At 44.6% G+C, this 25,680-nt stretch overlaps 1 protein-coding gene across 2 annotated transcripts in view; it reads right to left on the reverse strand.

The window, feature by feature from the left end:
• GLI3 (GLI family zinc finger 3) overlaps window positions 1–25,466 on the reverse strand; it is a 277,561-nt gene extending 252,095 nt beyond the window's left edge. For both annotated transcript variants that reach the window (XM_053218660.1, XM_053218659.1), the window contains exons 1-2: window positions 25,348–25,466; window positions 11,287–11,451 (exon numbers count right to left, since the gene is read on the reverse strand). In XM_053218660.1, coding sequence (XP_053074635.1) covers window positions 11,287–11,410 — 124 coding nt within the window. In that variant the 5' untranslated portion in view covers window positions 11,411–11,451; window positions 25,348–25,466. The remainder of the gene's footprint in view (window positions 1–11,286; window positions 11,452–25,347) is intronic.
• Between the last annotated feature and the right edge of the window lie 214 nt (window positions 25,467–25,680).

Raw genomic sequence — 25,680 nt, forward strand, 5'->3', positions numbered from 1 at the left:
GAGTCTTTGACATCCCTTAAAGCTTAGTGTTCATAATTGCCTCACCATCTTCTCCCAAGGGCTCATTTGCATGATCTCTTCTCTTTAGACTATAAACACATTTATCAGTCCTACTCAGGGCGGTTCTCAAAATGAAGTTTTCTGTGAAAGGAATTAGCTATAAGCAAGTATGAAGCAATAGTCCTTGACACCCCAGAGCAAACCGTACAAGGTAACAGTAACTGTAATAATATTGTACATTCTCCATTTTCCACTCAACTTTTCTTTCTTGGACTGCAGTGCCTTCCAAAACAGAATTTTTTCCTATGCTTTTGCAATCAGTCCCTACTCTAGGTGGACCTAAGCCAATAGTTACAGTACAACTGAGAGCGCTTCCAGAAAGAGCTCTCTCGCTCTCTCTTGTTGCTTTTTTTTATTTTTAATTATTATTATTATTTCTTTCCACCTTGAATCTTCCCCAGTTGTCCCAGTTTCTCACCTCCTTGGCATGGAACGCATTAATGTTTGTTTCTGACTGGCAAGACGAAAACGTTAACTAGTTCCATAAAAGTAACTAAAAGGACTTTTTAAGTCCTAAAATCTTAAATCTCCAAGGTAATAAGGCATTTAAATATACTTACTGGTGACCTACCTAATACACCATTACCCATATATAATTAAACTGCTTCAGGAACAGTGTAAATAGTTTTACTCCCAAATACTGTCCCAACTTATGTGCGGAATTCCAAAATATGTATCCCAAGTTATATAAGGAATTCTACATCTTTGCGGTACACTTAAAGGGGAAGGCTGCTTATAAAATGTAGCCATGGTTCCAATAAACTTAAAAATAGATCCAGAAGAAAAATCCACCGTTTTCTCTGTCATTCGTTTTTGTAATTTTGCAGATCAGGAGCTGGCTGCCCTAATGGTAGACGCTAACGAATTTGCAATGATAAGGAAATATAAGGAATTATAAGGCAGAATTCCCCAGAACTTCTGTTCCTAATCAATCACCAGAGATCAGTGACATCATTAGAGCCTTTGATCACGGCTCCTCTTTCAAGCTCAGATGGGACTGGATTGATCCTCGCTGGCACCGAGGAAGGAGAAACACCTAGGAATACAGTTCACCGTGAAACATGAGCAGACATCAGCATCTCTTCCCCTCCTTGGGGAGGAACAGGGAGCACATTCCAGGGCAGCCCGACACCAAACAATAGAGCCACCTCGTTAAATCCAAACCTAATTCCCATCTTACTAGGATTCCCAAAGCGCTTTAAAGGCGGAACAGACAATAAGCGACTTTTCTTTCAGTTTGGTCTTCCTTATCCACTGTATGTACCCAGGACAAGCTCCAAATCCCTTCACCATGGGGAGGGAAGAGGTTCTGTGGATTTTGTTTCTCCCATTCTGCCCATTCCTAAGCGCTTAATTCAGAACTTCCCTCCCCCCCCCCGCCCCGCCCACCCCTCCCCTCCACCAACTTCTGAATTTCACTTCATGAATCTTTACTAAAAACGCTGGCTAACTCCTCATTGGCCAAAAGGAAGGTCCTGGAATACCATGTTGGCCTCGATAATTTCAAAATTACTTGGACTGCAATCACTCAGAATGTCCTGATCTGAAATGGTCCCTTTGGGAATGAAAGTTTTAAGTGACCTTTACTACTTTAGCTCCCTTGTTTGTTTTCCACACACCCCCCCCCCACTTCTTATTTGTAATATGAATCTAATTGAGCTTCGTGAACATGGTGGAACGTAGTTTTTTATCTCCCTCATCAGCTGATCAATGATTTCATTAATAAGACAGATAACAAAACTGTCATATCATCGACACTGTTATGAAAGATGATCCTGGCTTCCCGCTCCATTTTCCAAGGTCCAGGGTTCTCTGTGGCAGCTCTGAGTCCATTCAATATTTTCCACAGACAGAGAAAAGTGAAAATCCATTTTGAAACCAATTTCAATTAGGATCCAGAAGCTGTTATCACAGGTGTCCCGGAATGGGCCTGTGAGTGGAAATGTCGCCTATCCATTCTGAAATGAAACCTTATCAGGGGCTACAAAGATGGCTGGGGACAGCCTATCTGTAAATTACTTTCCGTCCTGTGTTAACTCAACCTTAGTCCTGTCATATGGAATTCTTTCCATCCACTGGTAATAATCTAATGACTAACTAGACACAGCGCCCAAACGGCTTGCAGCCGGACAGGGCTGTCCCCTTAAACTGGGGTGCAAACGTGAACACACTTGGGCGGCAGGCAAGCCGAGGGTCGGGCATGCTTGAAATGATAGAACTAAAAGTTTATTATGGGAAATAAAAGAAGCCCGTCTCCACCCACTGCATTCCTGGTGATTTTTCAATTGCAAACTTCATTAATGCAGCACCCAAGTCGCGAGGCTTTTCTCTCACATCTTCCAGGCTCCTTTTAGCAAATTATCCCATGACGGCGGATTTATTCAGTCAAAGACCTCGGACTTTGAGAGGCAACAAAAGAATCAAGAGACTTTCTGGTCCACCTGCCTGGCGAATGATGAGCCAGGGAAAAGTCTCCCCCAGAGAAACCAATCAAACCATTGTGTGGCACAGCCAGACCTTTTCAACTGTCAAGCCAGAGAGCAGGGGGAAAGATGAAAGGGACACGGGATGAAGCTACCATTTACGGAACCATGTGGGAATGGTCTCCTAAGATTTAATAATTGGGATGGAACTCAACTTTCTACAACCAAAAGGGAAAAAGAGAGAGAGTGAGAGAGAGCCAGCCCGAGAAGAGGAAAGAGTCAAAGAAAGGGGAGGGTGGGGGGGAAGAGTGAAAAAGGAAAAAAAAAATAGCAGTCTAAGTCAGAGTGAGGATAACTTTTATATAAAAATTTCCTCTACCCAAGATGAAGTCCCATCTATAAAAGTAGAGGGGAAAGAGAGTGAGGTTACAAAAAAAAAAAAAAAAAAAAGCAAAAGGAGGAAGAAAGAAAACAGATTGAACAAAGGCTTTGATATTTTTTTTTTCTCTAGGTTGGAGCTACATTAAATGTTGTAACGTTCTCGTGCAATTAATTCATGGAGGCAAAACAGCAAAAAAAGCCCTCATTACTATGAGTGCCTTGTAGTTTTAAGTAAAATGACATTTTAAATTGGCCTAAAAGGAAACAATACATTGACTGGACGCTCAAAAAAAAAAAAAAAAAAAAGAAGAAAAAAGAAAGAAAGAAAGAAAGAAAGAAAGAAAGAAAGAAAGAAAGAAAGAAAGAAAGAAAGAAAAAACACAGACTGGCAGAGACACTAGGTCATATACTTCTGGGCAATTTTCAAGAACATTTTACTTCTACTACCAATTCAACATGATGTATTCAAAAAAAAAAAAAAGGAAAAACGTAACAGTAAGTAATGTTAACAGGGCCTAAAAAAAATCATGGACTTTTAAAAAATACGAAATAAACATAACATCCAGGAGCTACTGCTGCTCTAGAACTTTCTGTTATTACTGTTGACTCTGATGGTATGTATTGCTGAGCCAAGTTTAAAAAAACAAGTGTGTATCAAAATTTTGGGGGGTGCTGGAACTGTTCTGTGTCTTGATTGTGGTGGTGGTTACGTGACTTTAGAGATCTGTCAACACTCCTAGAACTACACAACAAAAAAGAGTGAATTATGCGGCACATAAGTTTTTTAAAATAACATGAATTACAGCAGATATATTTGGAAAGATTTCCATGTAAACAAGATAACACGGAGATTTTTGCTTTTACCGTCACCCCGCCTCCTTCTCCGGCTGGGACCCTTGCGGATCCAGCGCTCGGGATGGCAATCCTCTGGCATCGCACCTTGCGAGCTGTCTGGAAGCACCAGCCCTTCACCCACCTGGGCCAAAGAGGTGCGAGGGGGAAGGCCACCAAGCTACCTCCTCATTGGGAGACCGCCCACCCACAAGCGCCATTTTGTTTGGCCCCGAGCTGTTACTGCTGAGGTTACTGTTTCTGATTCTGACCAGTTTCCTTCTGGCAATGTGAAATAACCACATCGCTTGATCACAAGTAATCAAAGCAGCCCAGAAACTTTCCGCCGGCAGAACACATCACGCTGTGGCTTTTCACTCCCAACTTTGGAAAGCTGTGGCAAGATGGGCTTGATACTCACTCCTGATTTATCTGAGGGCCCAACAACTGTCCTTTCCAATAACTATATACATGAGAAAAAGGAGCCTTGTCCTCAGGGAAGCCCATTGGCACAGGAATTACTGATTTCATCCCATAATCTGAATGAATATTTATGAATGAGAAGTAGACCCTGAAAGCATTTGATTAGTTAAATCCAAACTTGTACCAGTTTCAGGACCAGGGATTCGAGGTAGCTTGCTGATCCCGGCTCCCGTCATCTGCTCACTTGCTGTTAAACTGGGTCCTGAGGACCACATTTTCAGGGTTTTCTGTAAACCAGTAACCTCTGATTCTCTCAATCAGATTAAAGCTTATCCACCCCTAGAGTATTTCCAAACGATGCTGTGCTGAAAGCGCAAGATGAAATGTGTCCGTGAATGAAATCCTGCCAACTTATACTATTACTAACAATAGCTGACATTTTGGGTACTCACTGTGCCAGCTGCAGAGATGCTAAGTAATTAGCCTAAAATCACACAGCAACAAAGTGGCAGAGCTGGGATTCAAACCTCAGCATTCATACCTGTGCTCCATAGGCACCTTACAGCCGCTTGAGTACCTGCTGAGGCTCTCAAGCACAAAACACTGAAGTGGGGTGGGGTGGTGGGGTGGGGGGGGGGGGGTAAACCAGGTGCCCCTTTCAAAAAGTTTTAACTAAATGGTAACAATTAAGAATTACGGAGGGGGGAGGGGGGAATAAATGGAGCACAGGATTTTTAGGGCAGGGAAACTATTCTGTATGATACTGTAACGGTGTCTACGCATCATTATACATGTGTCCAAACCCACACAAAGTACGACACAAGGTATGGGCCCTAATGGAAACTACACACTTCAGTTAATAATAGTATACCAGTATTGGTTCATAGGGGAATCTAGGGAGGAAGGGAGTGTGCAGGAACTCTCTGTACTTTCTGCTCAATTTTGCTATAAATCTAAAACTCCTCTAAAATACAGGCTATTAATGAACGTAACAATAATAAATAAAATACCAAGCAATCAGGCATTAGTAGGTAATTCCCCAAAAGGACACAAGACTGCACAGAGAGAAAAGACTGAAGACACAGTCACATCTGAGAAGAACTTACACTCCTTCTGTGGAAGAGTAACACGCAAACGAAGGCAAAGAGCCCTTCAATTTACCTAAAATATGGGTTACAGAGCCGACAGTATGGTAGCAGCATGTAGACTAGAAAGACTGCAGTCAGACTCTGGAAGATACCTAAGTGTCAATCAAAGGATTTTGAACTGTATCCTCTATGTAGCTGGGAATCACTGAAGGTTCTAGAGGAGGGGCGTGGCGTAAGCAGAGCCGTAAAAAGATTAATTTGGCAAGAGCAACTTCCATAAATGACAACAGCAGAGGAAAAAAGGCATGGTGAGTGGATAGAAGGTTGCTTTAACTGTCTAGGCATGAGGTAGTAGGTTTTAAATAGCACAGTGCAGTAGGGTGGCCTGAAGGGACCCAGGAGTGAATAATTACAGAGGAAAATCTACCAGGACTTCAAAACTGGTAGGATGTGGGAAGCATGAGAGACGGAAGGGTCAGAGGTGACGGTGTGGTTTCAAGCCTGGGTGACTGCAGGAAAGATGATACACTTGGCCAAAATAAGAATCAGAGGTTGCCAGGTTCAGGGGCACGAGTTTGGAGCTCAAGAAAGCCCGGGCTCTTATGAGAATCAGATTATCCATCATTAGTCACTTGATTCAAAAAGGTGAAATCTCCTTTTAAGAAACATATAAAATCTAACTCTAATACAACCAAACCACCTCATAAATGAGAAACACTTTACCCCAGAAAAAGAATCAAGAAAAGGGATGCGCATATGCTCTTTCTTATTCTAAGCCACATAATGTTAGTTTTCAAGGTTAAAAAAAACAAAACAAAACAAATTTTCTCAAAATTCTCTTCCCTATTTTCTGGCTCCCAGAAGAATGCATTCAGAAGAATGCTACAAAACAAAAACTTTGGTTTCGTTATCCCTCCTTCCTTAAGATAAGCAAACTTGGTTACAGTCAGGATTTGTGAAACATCTTGAACTATTTTTCAGAGTCCAGCAAATTCAAAATTACTTTTACCAAACATTTTTCCCTTAATTTCAAAACCTATGTGTATTCTCAAGAAAACACAATCCCTTTGTTTTGGATTCATAGCATTTACTCATCTACACACTCTGTCCAATAACTACGGCTGACATTTGCTAAGCTCTCACTCCGTTCGGTGCGTATAGAACGGTACAGCATTGCCTCACTTAATCCCCTAAAGATCCTGTGAAGTGGGTCTAATTACTTTCTTGCTAAACAGATGAGGAAACTGAGACTTTGAGGCGTTCATTTGCCCACACCCACACATCTAGTCTAGTCCTGTTGCCAGAATTCAATCCAAGCTTTCACATTCCCAAACTTGTGGGTTCTCCTAACCAACATCCTATAATTTGAAATCCATTATTTCCGACAGCCCTTCCCATCCATCTGTCATGTGCCAGAAAACAAAATGTGGCCGGGGGGGGGGGGGGGGGGGGGGAAGGGTTGAACATCTAAAGGGGCAAAAAACCTAAAACTCACAACCTGCTGTTTATATAGCACAAACTGCCCGCCATTTCTGAGCAGAATTAAGCACGTCGTCTCTTACCATAAAAAATAGTCAAGGAGACGAGAACTCATGGTAGAGAACAGCCAATGAATTCCAAATTCCCAACGAAACGCTGAGCCAGGAGACCAATTGATATCACGATTAACACTGAGAGGTGTTACTGAACAGTTTGAAAGAAAATCCCAAGGCCAGGAAGTGACCAAAGGTTAAAGTAAAAAAAAAAAAAAAAGTATCTCCTTACATACTTGTAGACCACAACTCTATCCCCTTACAAACCTGGAAGATTTTTTTTTAAGCTGAGGGGAAACAAGCTCTTCCTTTTGAAAGAAACGAAGAGAACAGGGAACTTCCTCTCCATTGTTAATCTATCAACTTTGGTTTCATATTGCATCACCATTAACATTATAATTTCTGCTTTCTATCACTTTAAGGTATGTTCCCAATAACCATCAGAGTCAATAAAAGATCTCTGAGACCTTGGCCTACATACGTTCATTATTAGTGCCCTTCTTTTTTTAAAGCAGAGTAGTAGGTTAATAATATCAGATTGCTCCTTTAAAAAAATCATAGGCCAAAAATGACATAAAACATTTCAAAATGAAAAGTCAGTATTGGCAAGTCATGGAAGGAAATGCTTTGGAGTAAGGATAATGTTTAAAACATTGGACTATCTGGATTAAAAAGCATTTACCATTTACAAAACACAACAGGTAGCTTTCAAAGTAATGAATCCCTACCAGCAACAAACAGATTATTAAGGCACTTTGCTTGTGGTGCTAGCATATTAACACACTTGGAGGTTTTTAAGTAAACAGTGGCACCTAATAGCTGAGTGTTCGCTGTGCATGTGAAATATATTAGATGCCAAAAATAATCCTTAAGTCACAATTGCATGTAACAGAAATCCGGAAAACTAAGTCTTTTCTTCTGTCATTTATGTTTAACGAACAACACCGAAGCTTAAAATCAAACTATGGCACATGAAACACACATTGTGGTGGGTAAGAACACTGAATGCTTTCTGTGTCGATATCGGTTCTTACATGTTACAAAAATCAAATAAGGCCTGTCTTTTTCCCATAGAAGATTCAGAACGCAGTTTCTTACTTGTGCCATTTTAAATTTCAGTGTTAAGAGGCAAATGCCTGTTTAGAAGGTTGTTCATTTTCGAACCCTACATTTTAGCTGTGTGAATGTGTGTGTTTAAACAAAAGTCTGTTTCAATGTTATTCTAGGAGTACTCAGCTGAGGAAACTAAGAAAACAGATCTGTAAGGACATGCAGTGGAATGTGCGTGGTTTGGCTTGGAAGCTCACAATCAGGAACAAATTGTAGCACATAATGGCTGGAAAAGTTAATTAAGTCAACCTAACACAGCACCAGTAACAAAACTTCTTGTTTGCTTGTTTTATTTTTATTTTAACCCTTGAAACTGTGGATGGGAGAAAAAAAAAGGCATGGAATACATGCATTTTGGTTCTTGTTGCTAAACTCACCTTTAACTGCTCATTGACAAATCCCTGAATGTCAGACCTTTGCAAAGAAAGCCCCTCGACACGGTAGCAATCACTACTACCTCGAGGGGATCCAAATGATTTTCATTTTCTTTTGGTGAGATGTTTGTAAAGAGAAAAGAGAAAAAAGGAAACAGAAGAGGCAAAAGGAAAAATGACCATGGCAATGACAGCTACCTGCCAGCACCCCCACACGCTCTACAACCCACACCAAGCTCAGACCAAGGCTCCCAGACTAGCTATACGAACACAGCGACGTGCGGAGGAAAAGCATGAGACCAGGTAAGAGTTTGCAGAACAGAGAAGAGGCTGGGTCATTCCAGCCCCTGGCACACGATCCTAGGGCTGTAAAGAGGCTCCAAGCTCGTTAGGTAAAACCTGCAGAGAACTCTGGGGGAAAGATCTTACAGTTATTAGCACCGCTTACATAAAGCAATCACGAAGAAAAAGGTCTGTTCCTGTCTTTAAATCTGTTTGCAGGGTTTCCTGGAATCTTCCAGAATTGCAATCCATGCATAAAAACACCACTTCCATTTTTCTTTTACTTGGTTGGGTCTTTATATTCTCCCAAAATAAAAAGTTAATAAATCCCTTAAAAGAAACAGGAACACTGGAAAAATAGTCAGAGCTCCAGGATTACCAGGACAGCTCTCCTTCAGGCAGGCATGTGCCTTGCAAACCCAACTAATGAGCATTTGCCCCCAACAGGACAGGTTTTCCACCCATTTAGGAGGCCATGTGTACTTCAAGGGCACAGGCCGATCAGGGCGGGAAGCCAGGGGATTTGGGCTCAGGATCCGTGATTACTGCAGACGACAGGACCAACTTCGTGAATCCTGACTGCTCCTTCTCTAATGTTCTTGGGTAGCTTCTTGGCTGCCACTTAGCTCTGCTCCCAGTCACCCTAAATGGTTAAATGAGAGGAACTCAGGGTCCGAGTGGCCCAAGACAGACACAGCAGCACCAAAACCCTCCCGAGCATGCGTGGGAGAGGCAAAGGCAGTGGCACCTTTGCAAGGACAGACAGACCACTAGTGGGATCCCCCTGTAATCCACAAATGACAGTGACTCACAGAGGGTCCACACAGCACGGCTCATCTATCAGTTCACACGTGCTCTCATCCGTTCTCACACACCCACGTGCGCACTCCTCTACACTCATGCTCACGCACACCCACACGCTTCGACGCACCCTCACGCGCACTCACGCACACACAAGCCTAAAGATAACCAAAAAGTGGATGTTTTGTGAACCATAATACCCAGAAAGTGCTTATTCCTACATAATTACCATTCTGTTGAAATTACCAAACCATCTACCCGGCATAGACTAATTCTATTTTTGAAATAATAAACTTGTCTAATTTTTCCGAATTCCAGAAAAAAAAAAAAAAGATGTTTTTTAGGAGAAAGTACGTCTTCTATAACCTCACTGGAAGAATAACACAAATATTCATCTCAATTAAAATAAGCTCCCCGTCCTGGGGCTCCTGGGTGGCTCAGTCAGTTGAGTGTCAGGCCCTCAATTTCAGCTCAGGTCATGACCTCACGGCTCCTGAGATAGAGCCCTAAGCCAGGCTCCGTGCTGACAGCATGAAGCCTGCTTGGGATTCTCTCCCTCCCTCGCTCTCTGCCTCTCCCCCACTCACGCTCTCTTTCTCAAAATAAATAAATAAACTTTAAAAAATTAAATACCACAAATAAAGGGAGAAATACGGATAAATTTCCACATGTACATAAAGTAAATTCATTATTTTAGACATAAATATATCTCCCTACGGATCAATTCAAAACTGGACCCATTCGCAGCAGATTTAGTGCCAGCCCCTCCAGTGGCCCAGACAAGCCAGCAGTGCACACTGGTGACATCCGGGAAGGAGAACGCAGGAGCGGCACGCACTCGCCATGAGCAGGGATGGGCACAGGGACCGGGGACCAGGCTCCTCAGTGTCAGCTCAGGCAGTGCCAGTCAGGAAAGGCAAGTGCAGCTTTGTTTCCTGGATGTCTGCCTTCAGAGTCAAAGGATCTGAGCTGCAAGTTACCTTCCAAAGTAGATTCAGACTCCCCAATTGTATATAAAAAAATTTAAATCAAGCCAGTAAACTCTTTCTCGGAATAAATAAAATAAAAGCCCATTGGGAAGGAGGTAGCACGTTGGCTCACGGAAATCAGTGTGTCCAGATTTGCAGTGCCCAAAAAACCGGGAGAAAAGTCTGGCTCATTCTTCCTAAGAGCACATGGAAAAGTGGAGAACAATGAGAGAGGGGGACCAGGGAGGCTATGAAATCTGCAAAAAGCAAAGGTACCAACTGGCCTACGAGAGTAGAAAAGAGGGGCAAAGGAAGCGGTCACCATGAACCTGTTCAGCCTGCTTTTTTCCAGAGGGGGCTCTAGAATTTGTTTGCAATGCTCCATGCTTGAACTGAAATGCCTCTCAACACTGCTTAAAATATTAAAAAATACAACATACGGGAACAACAGCTATGTGTTATCTGCGAACACAATTAAGTCCATTTTTATAAGCAAAACCTGCATCTCAGATAGCAGTGTTACCTCGAGGTCCAACCATTAACGGCTTTTAAAATTCTTTCGAATGAACTCCAGAGTTGGGGGGGGGGGGCCGCAGGGGGGTGCAGATCCCTAAATCTTGACAAGGCAACTTTTGAGTCTTTTGTAATAACTAATAACTAATTATTCCGACTAGTGGAGACTTTTCCGTGTGAAATGCAAAGTATTTTGAACTCCTGCCAGGCTAATCAAGATGATTTCCAAAATGCCACAACAGGAACTTCCTATAATAAATAACCTATCACATTTACATCTCAAATTAGAAAATTTGGAAGAAAACATGTAGCTGCGGTGCCAAAATAGAGACTGCTAAAACCTGCCCGTCCCACGCCCCCCAGCCTCCACCCCCATTTGCTTTCTTTAGCCTCTCAAGGAATAGACCCCGGTCCAGGTGCAAATGCTCAATGCACCAGGAATGCAGAGAACACAAAAATGACTGTAGGCTTGGCTGCCGGTGATCCCCGTGGCCGCTCACCATTGGAAGTGGTGCTGGAGGCCACGGCTTTCTCGCTGACATCTGTTCGCGTGGAGCATTTCACTATGGAATTCTCCACTTTCTTCTTCTCAGGGGTGGTGGAACTGCGGGACTGGGCCTCCATGATGCTTTCTCATTACTTCAGCTCTCTGCTACCAGGAACGCCTAAAACGAAACAGTGCCATCAGCTTCCAGGAAGAGTGGGGGGAGGGGGGCAGGAAAAAAAATCTCACTGAGAAGCCCGCTTCACCTGCCGAGCTTTAAGCAGGGTCCAAAATCTGGAAGACCCTGGCCCACAAGTTTTCTTGCAAAAATACCTCCAAGTCGGAATAACGAGCCAGTCAAATTCTGTCTACACACGCCAAAGGAGATGGCAGGGGAAATACCCACAATGTGAGACTTTCCCCAAATTCCTACAGGGGCATCTGTTATCAAGCGATGTCAAGATACCGATTTTCAACTGTGTTTAGAGTGTGAAACCCAAGGGTAAGCCACATCTACAAATGCCACTTCGTGTGGTCAGATTTGTAGGCAGGGGCACTGTGACAGCCTTCCAAAAAAGGGGAAGGTTTGTAAGTATCAGTTAGATGTTTTAAAGAGCATGACCATTTCTCAAAATCCAAGCCCTGCTCGAAGTTTGGAAGCAGAGGGTAATCTGAGCCAGGAAGCCAGTGATGTTTGCTCCCCTCTCTAAGATGATCTGAACTGCAATACGCCCTTGGATTGAATTAATCCTAATTCAATCAGGTAAACCAGACTCTTTAAGCTTTCTTAAAACATGAGAACGTTTCAATCCATTTGTGCTACATTTTTAAAACCAACAAAGGCGTCAGAACATGCTCTGGATCCCACAGGAAAAGTCAAAAGATTGCGGACAGCAAAGCCTGGGACTGCTTAAGAAATACTGAAACCCCGCTAAAGGCAAGCACAGTGGGTCCTCTTTCACTGGCTTCATTCGTGTGGTAATTGTCCTAACTCATCATTCATCAATTTTCACTCTCTTAGGTTCTTGTTCTTGTTTTGGTTTTTTTTGGGTTTTTTTGGTTTTGTTTTTTTGCAGTCGTGAGCTGCACCTACAGAGAAGACAGGAGAAAATGAAAGGTACCCTCTCCCACATGTTTTCTTCAAGCCATCTAGATTGCGAACACTCATGGTGTCCCCTTCTTCAGGCAAGTCTGCTGATTTTCCACATTCAGCTGACATCACCGTGTTCCATCAAAACAACGATCAGCAAAATAAAATAAGCAATTGCTTAGCCCACTGAAAGAGTTAAAATACCAGATGAAATCTTTTTAGTCATCCTCAACTCCGATTTGCGAGGGAAATGTAAATTCTTTCTTTATTGTACCAGAGAGTCCCCTAGATCTGGAATTCAAGTAACTAGAAAAGCTTCCGATCCCGAGGCTGCCTCCCACTGGAGCACCAGCTCTTCTGCTAACTTCTACTGTCATTCACTGCAAAACACGCAAGTTTTTTAAGAACAGCTGTTCTAGAATAAGAAAGAAAAAAGGCAGCCTGGAGTTAAATTTACATATCAACTGTGAGATCCCCTGCAAATTCGGTAACATGCCTCAAAGAGCACTCAGTAGCAAAGTACAACAGTAAAGGAGCCTCCGGACTGCCCTGCTGCTGGGCAACACACACCCTCAGGAGCAGCTACCTGAATGGTGCCCCCTGGAGTTTTCCAGTGGTTGGGTTTTCTCATCTGTCACATGACACAATCACACCTTGGGACCTGGGGCTTAACCTTGGGGGAAGGTGGGTATAGTCCTCTTTAAGAGTATGTGAAAGGTTATGGATCTTCAGCCCAGAAAAATACTCTGAAACACACACCAAAAAGGGTACGTTTGATTTCCAAGGGATCACAGGCCCTCCAAGCTCTCCCATGAATCCAGATAGAGAACCCTTGGAGGAGAGACTCTCAACAGTCTCTTTTTGCTCTAACGATCTCAGAGCCATTCTAATGTTTTGGACTGCTCCCCCTAGATTGATTTAAATATTATCTTTAAAATATACCATGAGAACACTTCATCCAAGCCCGAGTGCTGATTCCCAGGGTAGTAAAAGAGCCACCTGGACCAGCCTTGCTACAGGGCTTGCAAAACATTTGGATTCCCAGGTCCAATCCCTGAGGGCTCTAGCAGGTGGCACCTGGAATCTTTATTTTAGCCAGGACTGGTGATCATCAGGCTCACTGAAGCTTGCAGACAACCATTCCACACCTTTGTGTTCACTGTATGGACCCCGTGCAACAGGTACCCATTTTAATTTTGCTGATTCGATGACATAAGGAGTGAATGGCACCCCAGAGTACTGAATGTCAACAGCCCGCCATCAATAATGAACTCATCTTCCAGAATCTTTTGCAGAACGGCCTCATGGCCATCTTCTCCTCTAGATCCTAACTAAGCTCTATGAAGACAAGCACCACGGTCATCTTCCTCGTACCTCCATACCCATAAGAATGTTTACGGAGTAAATAAGTGATCCAGAGATGACCCAGTGGCCTGGAGAATTCTGCAATGTCTTGACTCTTAATCACCACTGATTTTGCTACATATGTTGTCTTTTATACCCAGTGTTTCAATTATATAAAAACTAAAAACTTTAACAGGAATATTTAATTAATCAAAACAGTCCGTTTGCAACCATTTTGGGATGAACAGGCATTTACTATAATTGTTTCCCTCAAAACCCACATACAGTTTTATTGGTTGCATTTGGATGGGGTTTGCTAAGTTAAAAATGCACATGGAAACAAGCCAATGGAAGAAAGAAAAGAAAAGAAAAGAAAAGAAAAGAAAAGAAAAGAAAAGAAAAGAAAAGAAAAGAAAAGAGGAAACACATGAAGAGATGGGATTCCTTCCTGGCTAAGAAGGAAGTCTCTCCCTAAGTAGAGGGAGCTAATTAACATTGGTGAGGTGACAAGTCGCCAAAGTTCCTTGACAAACTTGGGTTTTGTGGAGTTGTTGGTTTTTCCCCCAAGCAAAGGACTTCGTTTTAACAAAGCAATAAACCCTCCAAATACTCATCACCAGAGAGAGAGGCTCACGTGAGAAGAGGTAAAGCCCCAGGCACTGACGGAAAATGCACTAATTAATGGTCTTCGAGAATACTAATTCCTATCCCCTCCCCCTGTTCGAAATGGATTTCTAAAAAATGGGCCTTTGGTCACTCAAGAATCTACCCCTTTCTTCTATTTTGACAACTTATTTTTGGATCTCATTAGTTAGTAACTAATTATTTAAAAGTGTGGTTTATGCTTGGAACAGGGCTATAAAAATGGCAACTTGCCAAGGCAGACATCTGCTTCCTGTATATCCCTATAAATTATATCAGCTTATTTTACTGATAAAAACACAACTTTGTCCCTGTCAGTTGCAAAGGAGAAAGTTTTAACATTCTAGGCTCTCACACCTCATAGCAGAGAAGGGTCTGCTTCTGGCTGTGGTGGCAGTTTTTTCAGAGACCCGTTAAGCCGTTTGGAACTCAGTCCTGATTTGATGTACAAAAGCCTGAGGTACAGAAGTGACTCGTATAAGCCAATGGATCAATCAATCAGTCAATCCTGGTGGAATCTTAAAAGTCACGAAACTGAAGCAGTGGCCCCATGGTACTATTTTTACAACCTGGAATTTCTGAGATAATAAAGTGTAAGTTATTTAAAACATAAGTTGCGAGGAACACTTTTCGGTTCGGCCTCACTTCGAAGATTCTTCTCTGAGGAAAACATGCCACTGGTTTTTAGATGTGAATGAAAGGTGACTCTTCCCCACCCTGACAGTGTTCCCTCCTTGCCACACTCCACCCTGTTGTTCAGGCCCTTTCCACCACTGCAGCACTGCATGCAAGATTTGCTGGCATGCCCCTTGACTGTTTAGGCTTATGGGGAAAAAAATCTATTTGTAACTGATGTTGGAGCAGTTTGAGTATGGGGGGGGTGGGGAGGTGGGAATGCAACCCAGGAAAACTCTTGATAGTGTGGACCTGCTCAAGCTTGAGGCTGCATAGGTGAATGGAGGGATAAAAATTCCTTCCTGAGAGCAAACAGTCCTGGCTTTTCCCGTTCAACTGTCCTTGAACCTTTTGTCATTTTCCCGGAGGCCTAAACCCAGGGCACGATTAATTCCAGAACCCTATTCTCAACCTAATCCGTTGCCTACTAGAAACCTGGCTGTAGGTGGGTCTTTCCTCTCTGAATTTTAAGTCCGAACTTGCATCAACCGCCTCCAGAAGCAAGCATCCAAAGCTTGCTGGAGCCACTGACCAGCTGTCGGTGGAGTTAGCGCACGGCTCCCGGCCAAAGTTGGCTAGACTGCAACGGACCAAATTCTGACCATTCTTGTGGGGACCTACGTTTGAAACTGCACTTTCACACAGATGGCCTCGAGTGGCCCGCTCTTTAGAGCTGCAATAGAAAACCACCACCACGACCACCACCCAGGAACTTTCATCACTGCAAAGAGGAGTCCCCACCATTCAGTATTATAACAACTATCCAGGCCTTGGGCCCTGGTGATTTCGGGAGAGCTCCCGCGCTCGGCCTGCGCTTCCTCGCCGGCCTCCCTTCGTGCAGTCCCGCCGACGGTGGCGGGCTCCCGGTCCTCGCGCCCGTCCCGCTCCCCCGCGCCCCTCCCCGGGCGGGCCTGCAGCTCTCGGCGGGCGCGCGGTGCTCCGGGCCCGGGTCGGTCCGGCGGAGGGCTCGGCGCCGCGCCCGCCCTCCTTCCCTCCGGCGGCCGGCAGGCCCCGCCCGCGGCCCCGCGGCCCCCCGCGCCCCGCGTCCGGGTCTGGCTCCCAGCAGCCGCCGGGGTGGCGGGGGCGCAGGCAGCCCCCGCTCCGAGTCGCATTCCTGAGGCGGGCTTCCTGCAAGTCGCAAGCGGCGGGGCCCAACGCCCCGAGCCCGCCGGGCCTGGGCAGGGAAAGGAGCGCCCCAGATCACTTCCATCGCGCCGGCCACCCCGCTCCCCGGGAATCTTGCCGGGCATTGGAGCACTCTGCAGCTGGCCGGGCAACCCTTCCCGCGGACCGTCGTCCGCGGTGGCCCTGCTTTCGTTCACACGGCTGTTTCACCAGCTGAAACCAGAGAGGTGCAACTTTGCAGGTACTGTCTGCAGTGCAACACCCTACATGTCTCGCCGTGATAAAACATCGGGGGAACTCTTGGGGTCTTCAGGAAACCAGGGGCTGTGAGCTTCACTCCCCAAACTTCTAACTCGCCGTCCATCAACCTGGCCCCCAAATGAGGTTTCTGCACCAGCTGTCCTAAGTAGATTCAGATGTTGTGAATGGTGAAGGCACAGACACATCTTGTCTCTCAGGGAGGGAGGCCCTCAGTGGAGTTCCAAAGTTCAACCTCAACCATGAGGCTTTACGTAGTAAATAGGATGAAAAATCACAATTCTGGCAACGTGCAGAAATCAGCCTTTCCCCTTGCACATCTCTGCAGTGAAACCTGGGATCCACATGCAAGCAGGCTTTCTTCATAACTTCAACAGTTAAAATTTCTTAAAGAAAGCACCAGTGCTAAAACCAACATTTAAAATGATGTTTGAACTGTATACAAGGACTTTCTAATCTAAGGTGAAATGAAACAGTAGTTATAAACTGATAATGCATCCTTTGTGAACAGCAGACTACTTAATTTATTTCCCTAATCCAGTTGGTTTATTTTTAAGTTGCCTGAACTTGGGCAATAATTCTCTTTCATTTTTTTTTTTTCCTTAATGCATTCAAAGATGTAAAAAAACTAAGTTAAAAGCTTGCTGTGGTAACCTGATGCGTTTCTGATAGGTTGAAACAGCTCCTGCCAATGAGGGATCAGAGAGAAGGCATTCCAGTAGACAGCAGCGCTTTTAACAGCACCATGATTAGGCCTGAAGTGAGAAATTATTCTGTGCAGCCTAGGGAACTATTGCTCACGTGGAATAAGGCTTTCCTCCAGAGAAATTACATTTACTTACACCTGCCTGTATATTTATAAGCTGAATGATCTCCTTAATGTGCTCATGTTTTAAAAAGCCAGGAGGAACCAGCCTGAGTAAAGGTATCTGAGGGGTCCCCCCTGCATCACTGAGGAGTGACATTTCTCTCACACTTCACTAACTAGCACATTGACTCCTACTCCAAGATGCTACTCCTGAAGCATCTTTTAAGGAAATTTTCCTTAAACTATTTAATAGGAAATTTTCCTATTAAATAATTATACCTTCCTACAGCATTAAAACTCAGTTTCTAATGAAAATGAATCCTTCAGGAAGAGGGCGAAAAAATCAACAAGCACAAACTAATGCTGATTTTAACTTTAGATCGATTCTGGAAGTAAAAACTGGGTCTGAGTTTCAAGGAGCAACATTTAGGAAATGTAAAAGGTTTCAGTGGATTTCGTATAACCATGCATTAAGAAAACCTCTCCCAGGTTTGTAATATGGGTGATGTTTCCTTGCGCTCCAACTGTCTTCCTGAACTTAAAATCAATTTCATATGCAGAACCTGTGACCCGCCAACCGTTCCCAAGATCTCAGGCTTTCTCTCCTCACCCTTCCCTGCCTGCACTGCTTTCCTTTTCTGCAAGAAAAGAAGCTCTACTTCCTAAGTTCTTAATGAAATCTTCATGAATGGTTAACTACAGCATTTTTAAATGTACAATTATTTTTACCTTTACGTACGATTTTACTTTTCCTTAATTAGAAAAACCTAAAGGGTTGGTTGCAAATAAGAAAGCCACGATCTGTTCCAAGTTGCCTCAAGTGGCCTCTGGTAGCCTAGAGGGTTCCCCAAATCTGCTGCCTATTGTTTTCGATCTTTCTTTACTACATTTGAGGATCCTGATCTCAACTAAGCAGCATTCATGACAGACATCCCAAAATGGAATTACTCTAAAAGGAATGGAATTACTCGAAGGGGAAATGACTGCCTGGCTATGGATTAAGTGAATTTGGCTTTAGTCAATTAATGACATCTAAACTTTGAAGAAATCCACATACTTAACTTCAACCATTGAAAAGCTTTTTTGACATGAAGTAATCACTGCTATTACGGTTAAAATCGCAAATGACAGTTTGTGCACCGGCCTGCCATCTGTATTTAAGACAAAAGATCAGCAGCTACTCTTTCTCTGCTGCCAGTAGCACTTTATGAGAAACATTTGAGGGGAGTATAAGGTCATTATTTAATACTTGTTACCATTTCGGAGTTTTGCAAAATGGTAAAGCATCATCCAGTTTACTCCGGTTAGGCTTTGCAACTCCGCTTAGGCTTTGCAGGAAGCGCCCTGCATCAGCAGGTGCCACTCACAAATGAGTAATAATGTGGAGTAAGCCAGCACCCCCACTTTTCTGTAGGTTTGCCGAAGACAGTCCTCAGACAGAAAGTGAGATCTAGAAGTCAGTTGTCAGTCTACGGATCAGCTGAACTCATGAAAACTGTATTTCCCTTAAACCCACATATTATCACAAAAACATCCTGTCTGATCAAAGGTGTTCCTTGTCTCCATCGCTGAGGTCTACAGGAATTACAAGTTTTCACACATTTTCATAAGGAAAAAAAAAAAAAAAAAACCCTGAATTTAAAAATTCTTCTTATAGAACTTACATAACTTTCGGTTCCTAAAATTATGTGTGTCTTTACATTCAAGCTTAAGGGGAGAGAATGAATGTCCTATAAATAGTAATTTACTTTTCAACCATCACAAATACTAGACCAAGAATACCTGCTGGGTGTAAAAATCAGCTGGGGATATCCCAAAGGTACTTACTGTATTTTCTATGATGTGTTGTTCATCATACTTTATCCTCACAATTTTTTAACTTGTGACTCTGGAATCTTAATTGTGATTTAAAAAGCAAATTTTCAATAATTTAAGGATTTTTAATAAGTCTTAGTAAAAACTGGCCCCTGCTCCACTCAGCCTGTAAACTTGGCTTGTTCACAGACAGAATTCTTCAGCTTATCGTTCACACCCGCCCCCCACACCCCCAGTCATGTACAAAACTGCCAATTCAAACTATACCAAACTGCACACCCTCCCGGTGAAATGCTTGGGTATGGGATTTCATTTGAACACCCACAGTCCACACCGCAGGTGCTTTTCTGAAGAGCCATGACCTGGTCCACACTGCTGGCCACTCTATTCAGCTTTCCATTCATATGAGTTCATTAAGGCTTCATTCTTGGGAGGCTGGCTGAGGTTTCTCTACACACAGGTAACTCTCTTGAGACTGAACTCTTCTTTTTAAAAATATCACAAAATGAAAACAATAATACAGTGTCACTGCCTCATGCCTTCATTACAGCAACTTGTGAGTTATCTTTCATCCAAATTGTGAGTTTTCAGTTCCTTGTTATAAAAAACGATACTTTATGGTGTAAAGCACCCTGGAATATTGTTAGGTATTTTATGCAATTTTCAAAAAAAGTCAGGGTGGCTAAAGCTAAAAACGTGCAAATGAAAATAAGCACATAAGATACCACACTGCTTCCTGAGGTACTCCAACAGGCAGAGATTTCAAAAAAATTACATTTGTCTCCCATTACTTAATTTTGGGGCATAAAAATTATTCAAATATACAATCAAATGCTTATGTTTCAAACATACTCTTCTCTTTCACGCGCGCGCGCGCACACACACACACACACTGTTGCCCCCCTCCCGTCAAAAAAAAAAAAAAAAAAACGTAAAGAAAAGCCCCAAAGCTGTTTCAGGCCAGCAATCAATCCAATTTACTGCAGGTACAATTTCTATGTACGGTGCATGCCACAACAAAACCACAGTATGATGCCAACAGGGCCCTTAAGAAAGTTCTCCCCTAAATCTCTGGAAAGGAGCTTTAAAAGAAAGCAAGGATTACAGTCAGCTAGAAGGTAGGGAGGGGACTTACCTCAAACCCAGCCAAGCGGAAATCAGAGCAGTAATTCTACAAGTCGACAGAGTACACTTTCAAAGCTATAATGGTGTGAAGAAGTGCCGGGCAGCATGGCCTGAAGGCAGCACTAATACACTGATGACTAATGGCTGGGCCAGGGCGGACAATGAATTTGGGGCTTGAAAACTAACAGAAACCATGCAGTACTTTGACAAATGGGCTTTCACAATTTCATTCATTGAATAACCTTTAAGCACAAAATTGGCCGAGTTCTCTTGGGAATTATATGACATGTTGTTGGACGATGATGTAAGTATTTTCTTTTCTAATTATGACTCTTCTGCAAAATGCAAAAGCACCGTATATGAGGACACGAGTGCAGATACTACAGATGCAGATGTGGAGAACACAATATTGCCTTTCAGGAGGGGGCTGGAATGTTCCAATGCCACCTTATTAACTATGTAATGGCTTGTTCATTCAGTCTCTTTAGAGAGCCATAGATTTTTCTGGGACATTCTGTCGGGTTGAAATATACACACACAGAACAAAAAACACTTTCACATTTAAAAAAAAAAAAAAACCTACAAGTGGCCATGAGTAGCTAAGAAGTGTGGTGCTAAAATATAGTACATTTCGACTTACACGTGGAAAAAAGTCTAATTTTAAGGGGCCGGGCAAAGGCAGGGTGCCTTAAAACAATTGAGACACCACGTGAAGTTTGCACTTAGGAATGCATTTAACATCCCAGGCCTTTCAGAGGGCTCCCTTCCCTCATCCCTGCCTCACTGGTCCTTCGATTTACAAATCCTAATTTTGGCAATTTTTAGAGAGAGAATGAAATATCTAAAGTGTCTCTAAATTAACAACACCACTTACTCCAGACAGCATTGCCTTTAGCAGCTCCTAAAAACTTAAGAAAAGGATCTTGAAACAGGAAGCTTAGTGAGCTCATAAAACTGTTGTTGGAGCCAGGAACACATAGCATATTTAATCTGCAAACTGTGGGAGTCTACAGTGATTTCAGCAAGATCTGAGGCATGCCCTCAAGGTTTGCTGGGATCTGGGATTAGGGGGTTGATAAGAACCTCTACTGCCCATGGACATGTTTTTCTTCTGCAGTTAAACACAAATGCATAGAGACGTCTGACTGCTGCTTGGCGTTACTGCTCAAGTTATATAAAAGCTTTGCAGCTCCTTTTGCTGTCAATATATCAAAGTTTAAAAAAAAATCATCAAAGTGTGAAATTTCATTTAAAGTCTTCGCCAGTCTACAGCTCTATTTCACAGGCCCATCACATAAAAGTAAAGATGAAAAATACACTGAAAGTACTCGGAAAAGTTTGCAGCGGTACCCCTGCCCTGCTGTTGTTTATTCTGTCTCCCTTTATTTGCTTTGAAACTCGAACAAATCAATTTTCATCTAGAAAAAAAATGACATGAAGTCAAGGGCAGCATCTTCTACCAGCCTTTAATGAAAGAACAACCTGAAGTCATTATTAGAGTTGGGATATTTTGCTAAACAAATTAAATTTATACACGCGTGCGCACGCGCGCGCGCACACACACACACACACACACACACACACACAGAGGCACATTCCCTCTATAGTGACTTCAACGTTTTAATTGCTTCTCATGATATAAGTTGGCAGAAAATTTTTTGAATCTTCCAAAACAAGTCAGACCGACTATGGAATATGAATGCCAGCAAAACTAAAACCTCCTTCAAAGAACTCTTTAGCTGGGGATTTACAACAATTGCATAGAGAAGAAAAGTCTGACTTTTAAGATAATCTACTATAGTCTAAAAGCATTAACATTCCATTGCTAAGGTTTTCTTGAGGATTTCATGACTCAGTGATTCACTCTTCCTCCAAGACTGGTTTTCCTTAGTACATTACTGCCTCCATATAAGTAAGTGCATGGAACAATGATCATTAAATCGTTTCCTTTCATACACTCCCAAACCCAAGCCTCCAAAAAGGGGGGGAGGGGAGAATCTCAGTAAGGCAGGATACCTTCCACACAGAGAAGGACCTGGGAGAGGCGAAGCACAGGGTTAGTCTGAAACCCTTGCAGCGTGCAGGTAATTAAGAAAACTGGCCAAGAAACAAAGGAAGGTCCAACTTTTAGGCTTGGGCATCAAGTTGATAAATTAATGACTCTTTCATTAAATAAGTAATGAAAGAACTCAACAGAGCCATTTTTCATCAGTACTGAATTTTCTCATTTCTGTCTGTAGTCCTTTGCAAAGTAGGCATACAATAAAAGTGTGTTTAGATCAGGGCTCGAGGAAGGAATACACACACGTCAAAGGTACTGGGAATTAGTCGGTCTCAGAGTTGGACCTACTTTTAGCCTATGAATAATAACACAATCTATACCTTGTGAAGTGCTTCTGCATGTGTGAAATTTCACTAGACACCTCTCACATTGGACTCATTCAGGCATCTTAAACCAAAGCTTCCCGAAGGCTGACTTTAAGAATTATATACCCTGAAAGGATCTCCCCTTAGGCAGGGAGTTTCTAATTAAATAGCTTTTAGTATAAAATAAACTCTCTTCTGTCTGTAAGTATGCTATTACAACTAATTTAAATGTTATTTCATGTTTGTTTTAGGTCAGACTATAGTCTAACTGGCCCAAGTGTTTGTGTATCACGTATTAAGACCCAATATTTCCTAACATAAACAAATTCTTTAGATACTTCACACAGTTTACATTGTTAAGACCAATCGCCACGGTCTGCATCAAGCCCCTCAACTGAAATGCTGTTCTGCTTTAGAGAAATGAAGAGATTTTGAGGTGATTTCCCTACTTTAAAACACAGCATTTTCTTCCTTGAAAATAATCTTGACACATGTAATTAAGAAACTGTCAGACTATTATTAATTTTTAATTTAAAACCTAAATGAAATAATTACAGGAATCAATCAATAAGGCACCTATTCAAATTACAGAACAATTACATAAATACTCAAAATTAATACTTTAGGCCAATTCTTGAAGATCTCAGTCTGTAATATGCTAAGACATCAAACAAGGTAAAAAAAGTGTAACGTGGAAACGATGAATAGTTCCTGCCTGAAACAGACTGAAATGAGGTCATTTCAGTTGGCCATGGCAGAGGCCCCCCACCAGCCATGCCCAACACACTCAAGCTGGAACTCTCTTTAAAAGTTCATTTATTTCCACCAAACACACATTTCAGGGATCTAAAGCATGGCCTCATCCAAATTTTGTACAAAATCACATTTGGAGGGAAATGTCTCGTTCTTGGGAATTTCCAGCAAAGTGCCCTGGAAAGACTAATCGCGGAGGAGAAGGGGGAGAAAACAAGGCGAGCAGAAGGTGTTTTTTAGAGCTAATAATACCAGTCCACCTAATGGCACTGCCCGGGTCTTTGCACAGCGGCCGGCCCTCCATACCTCTGACTAAAGGGCTCTTTTACTTGGAGACGCGGACAGTCCATCATTTCAAACTGAAATGGCAGCTGGAAAATGTGGAACAGCTGGCAAAGAGCTGGGAGAAAATGTTTTACATAAATATATGTACATATAAACTGGCAGAGGGCCACGAGCACTGTACCCACGGCCAGAATCTATTCGGCACTGCACACCAGGGAGATGAGAAGTTGGAGGCAGCAGGAGTCGCGAGGAAGATGCCTCCTTAATCCTCCTTCTGCGCGGGGTCAGCCAGGGAAGCCTGGGTCCAGCCCCTCTAGGGACCGCATCTCCTGAAGGAGGTGCAATCAAGGACAGGAACACAAAGTTCAGGGAAGGATAAAAGGCCGGGGTGTGCAGTGGAGCTTTGGCATCTGGCAATCTGCTTAAAAAGTCGCTTCACAGACTCTCCAAGTTTGGGGTAAATATTTACTCCCTCTCCACTTCCTCCCGCCCATTTTCCCTCTGCAACTCAAGAAAGTAACTGTCCCCTGCAGAGCGATTCATACCCAACTCCGCTCTGCGAAAACGCGGCCTCTTAAAAGATCACTGCACGGGCCACGATTGCCCGTACCCCCGCACTCACTCCCTGCAGCTTCTAGCGCTTTTATTTCTTTTGTTTTCTTTCTTTTCTGGTTTTTTTATTTTTTATTTTTTTGCGCTGTCCCTGGAAAGGAAAAGAAATAAAAGAATCCCAAATCATACACAGATGGTACAACTTTCACTTTTCCTCTCCGACGACCGCGGCGCGCGCCTCCGCATCCACACACACCGCACCCCCCCCCCGCCCTCCCGGGGGCGGCGCGGGCTGCGGACGGCCCCCGCAGCGGCGCTCCCCCGGCGGACCCACCTCGCCGCCCGCGCCCGCCGCCCCAGGGGGACGCCGTGGGGCGGGGAGAAGCTCCGGGAGGGGAGCGGGGACGCGGGCGCCACCAACTTCGTCCCCCTCCGGGATGGGGAAACTCTCCGGTCCGTCTCCGGCTGGCCGCGGGCTGAGACACTTGGCAAAGGAGCTCCGGGAAGGAGGGAGCGAACGAAAGCCTCGCTCCGACGCCGCATGGGTCGCTCTCCAAATCTGGGCGCCTTTTGACAGCCATTTTCATTTCCTCCCGCTTCCCCCGTCGGGGACCCCCTCTCGACCCGGAGGCGCGGGCGCGGCCGCAGGAGCCGGCTGCCGGGTGCCCCGGCCCGCGAAACAAAGAACTTCGGGCGGGACGTACCTGCGGCGGCGGCGGCTGTCAAGTCCCCGAACTTCCCATAGACCCGCGTCCGGGGCGCGGGCGGGCGGCTCCGGGCTCCGCGCGGCCGCGGGCGGCGCGGGCTACGGCGAGCGGCCGGGTCGGGCGCGGGGTGCGCCCGCCGCGGGCATGGTGCGGCGCGGGCGGCCGCGGGGCGCGCGGGGAGGGCTGGCGAGCGGCGAGGGCGAGTCGGGGCGGCGAGTGTGCGCGAGGGCGAGTGTGCGAGCGCGCCGGTGCCGGTGGCGCTGCCCCTGCCCGCTCCCTCCCGCTCGTGCAGCTCCGGCATCGGTTTCAGGGATCGTGTAATCCGATCCCTTCTGACTCACAGGCCCTGAGTGACAGTTCTGATTTGGTTCACCCGCGGGAGGGAGGGGAAAGGGAAAGAAAGCAAGCCCCCGCCGCAGTCCCCTCCTGGCATCCAATCGACTTTCTGGAAGAAGGTCCCATCCCGGCCGGGCCGCCCGCGGGGTGGAGGAGCCCCCCAACCCCGACCCCCGCGCCGCGGGCGCTACTCACGGGGTGGAAAAGTTGTCCCTCCGCTCTCTCTTCCCTCCCTCGCGCTCCCTCCTTCCCTCCTCTCTTCGGCTTCCTCCTCCTCCTCCTCCTCCTCCTCCTCCCCGCGCTCCTCCTCCCCCAAGTTTTAACAGAAGTTGCCGGACTCTCCCCTCTCCCCCGCGCTCCCTCTTCCTCCGCCCCCGCCCCCGCCCCGTCCCTTTTCTTTCGGCCACTCGCCGGCGCAGTGGGGACGCGCCGAGCAGCGGGACGCCGGCCGCCGCAGGGGGCGAAGTTGGGAAAACTTGGAGTGCAGCTCGCCTTACTTTTGCTTTCTCGCTCCTTCCAGGCCGCGCC

Source organism: Acinonyx jubatus, chromosome A2 (genome assembly GCF_027475565.1).
Source record: "Acinonyx jubatus isolate Ajub_Pintada_27869175 chromosome A2, VMU_Ajub_asm_v1.0, whole genome shotgun sequence".
NCBI classification, from domain to species: domain Eukaryota; kingdom Metazoa; phylum Chordata; class Mammalia; order Carnivora; family Felidae; genus Acinonyx; species Acinonyx jubatus.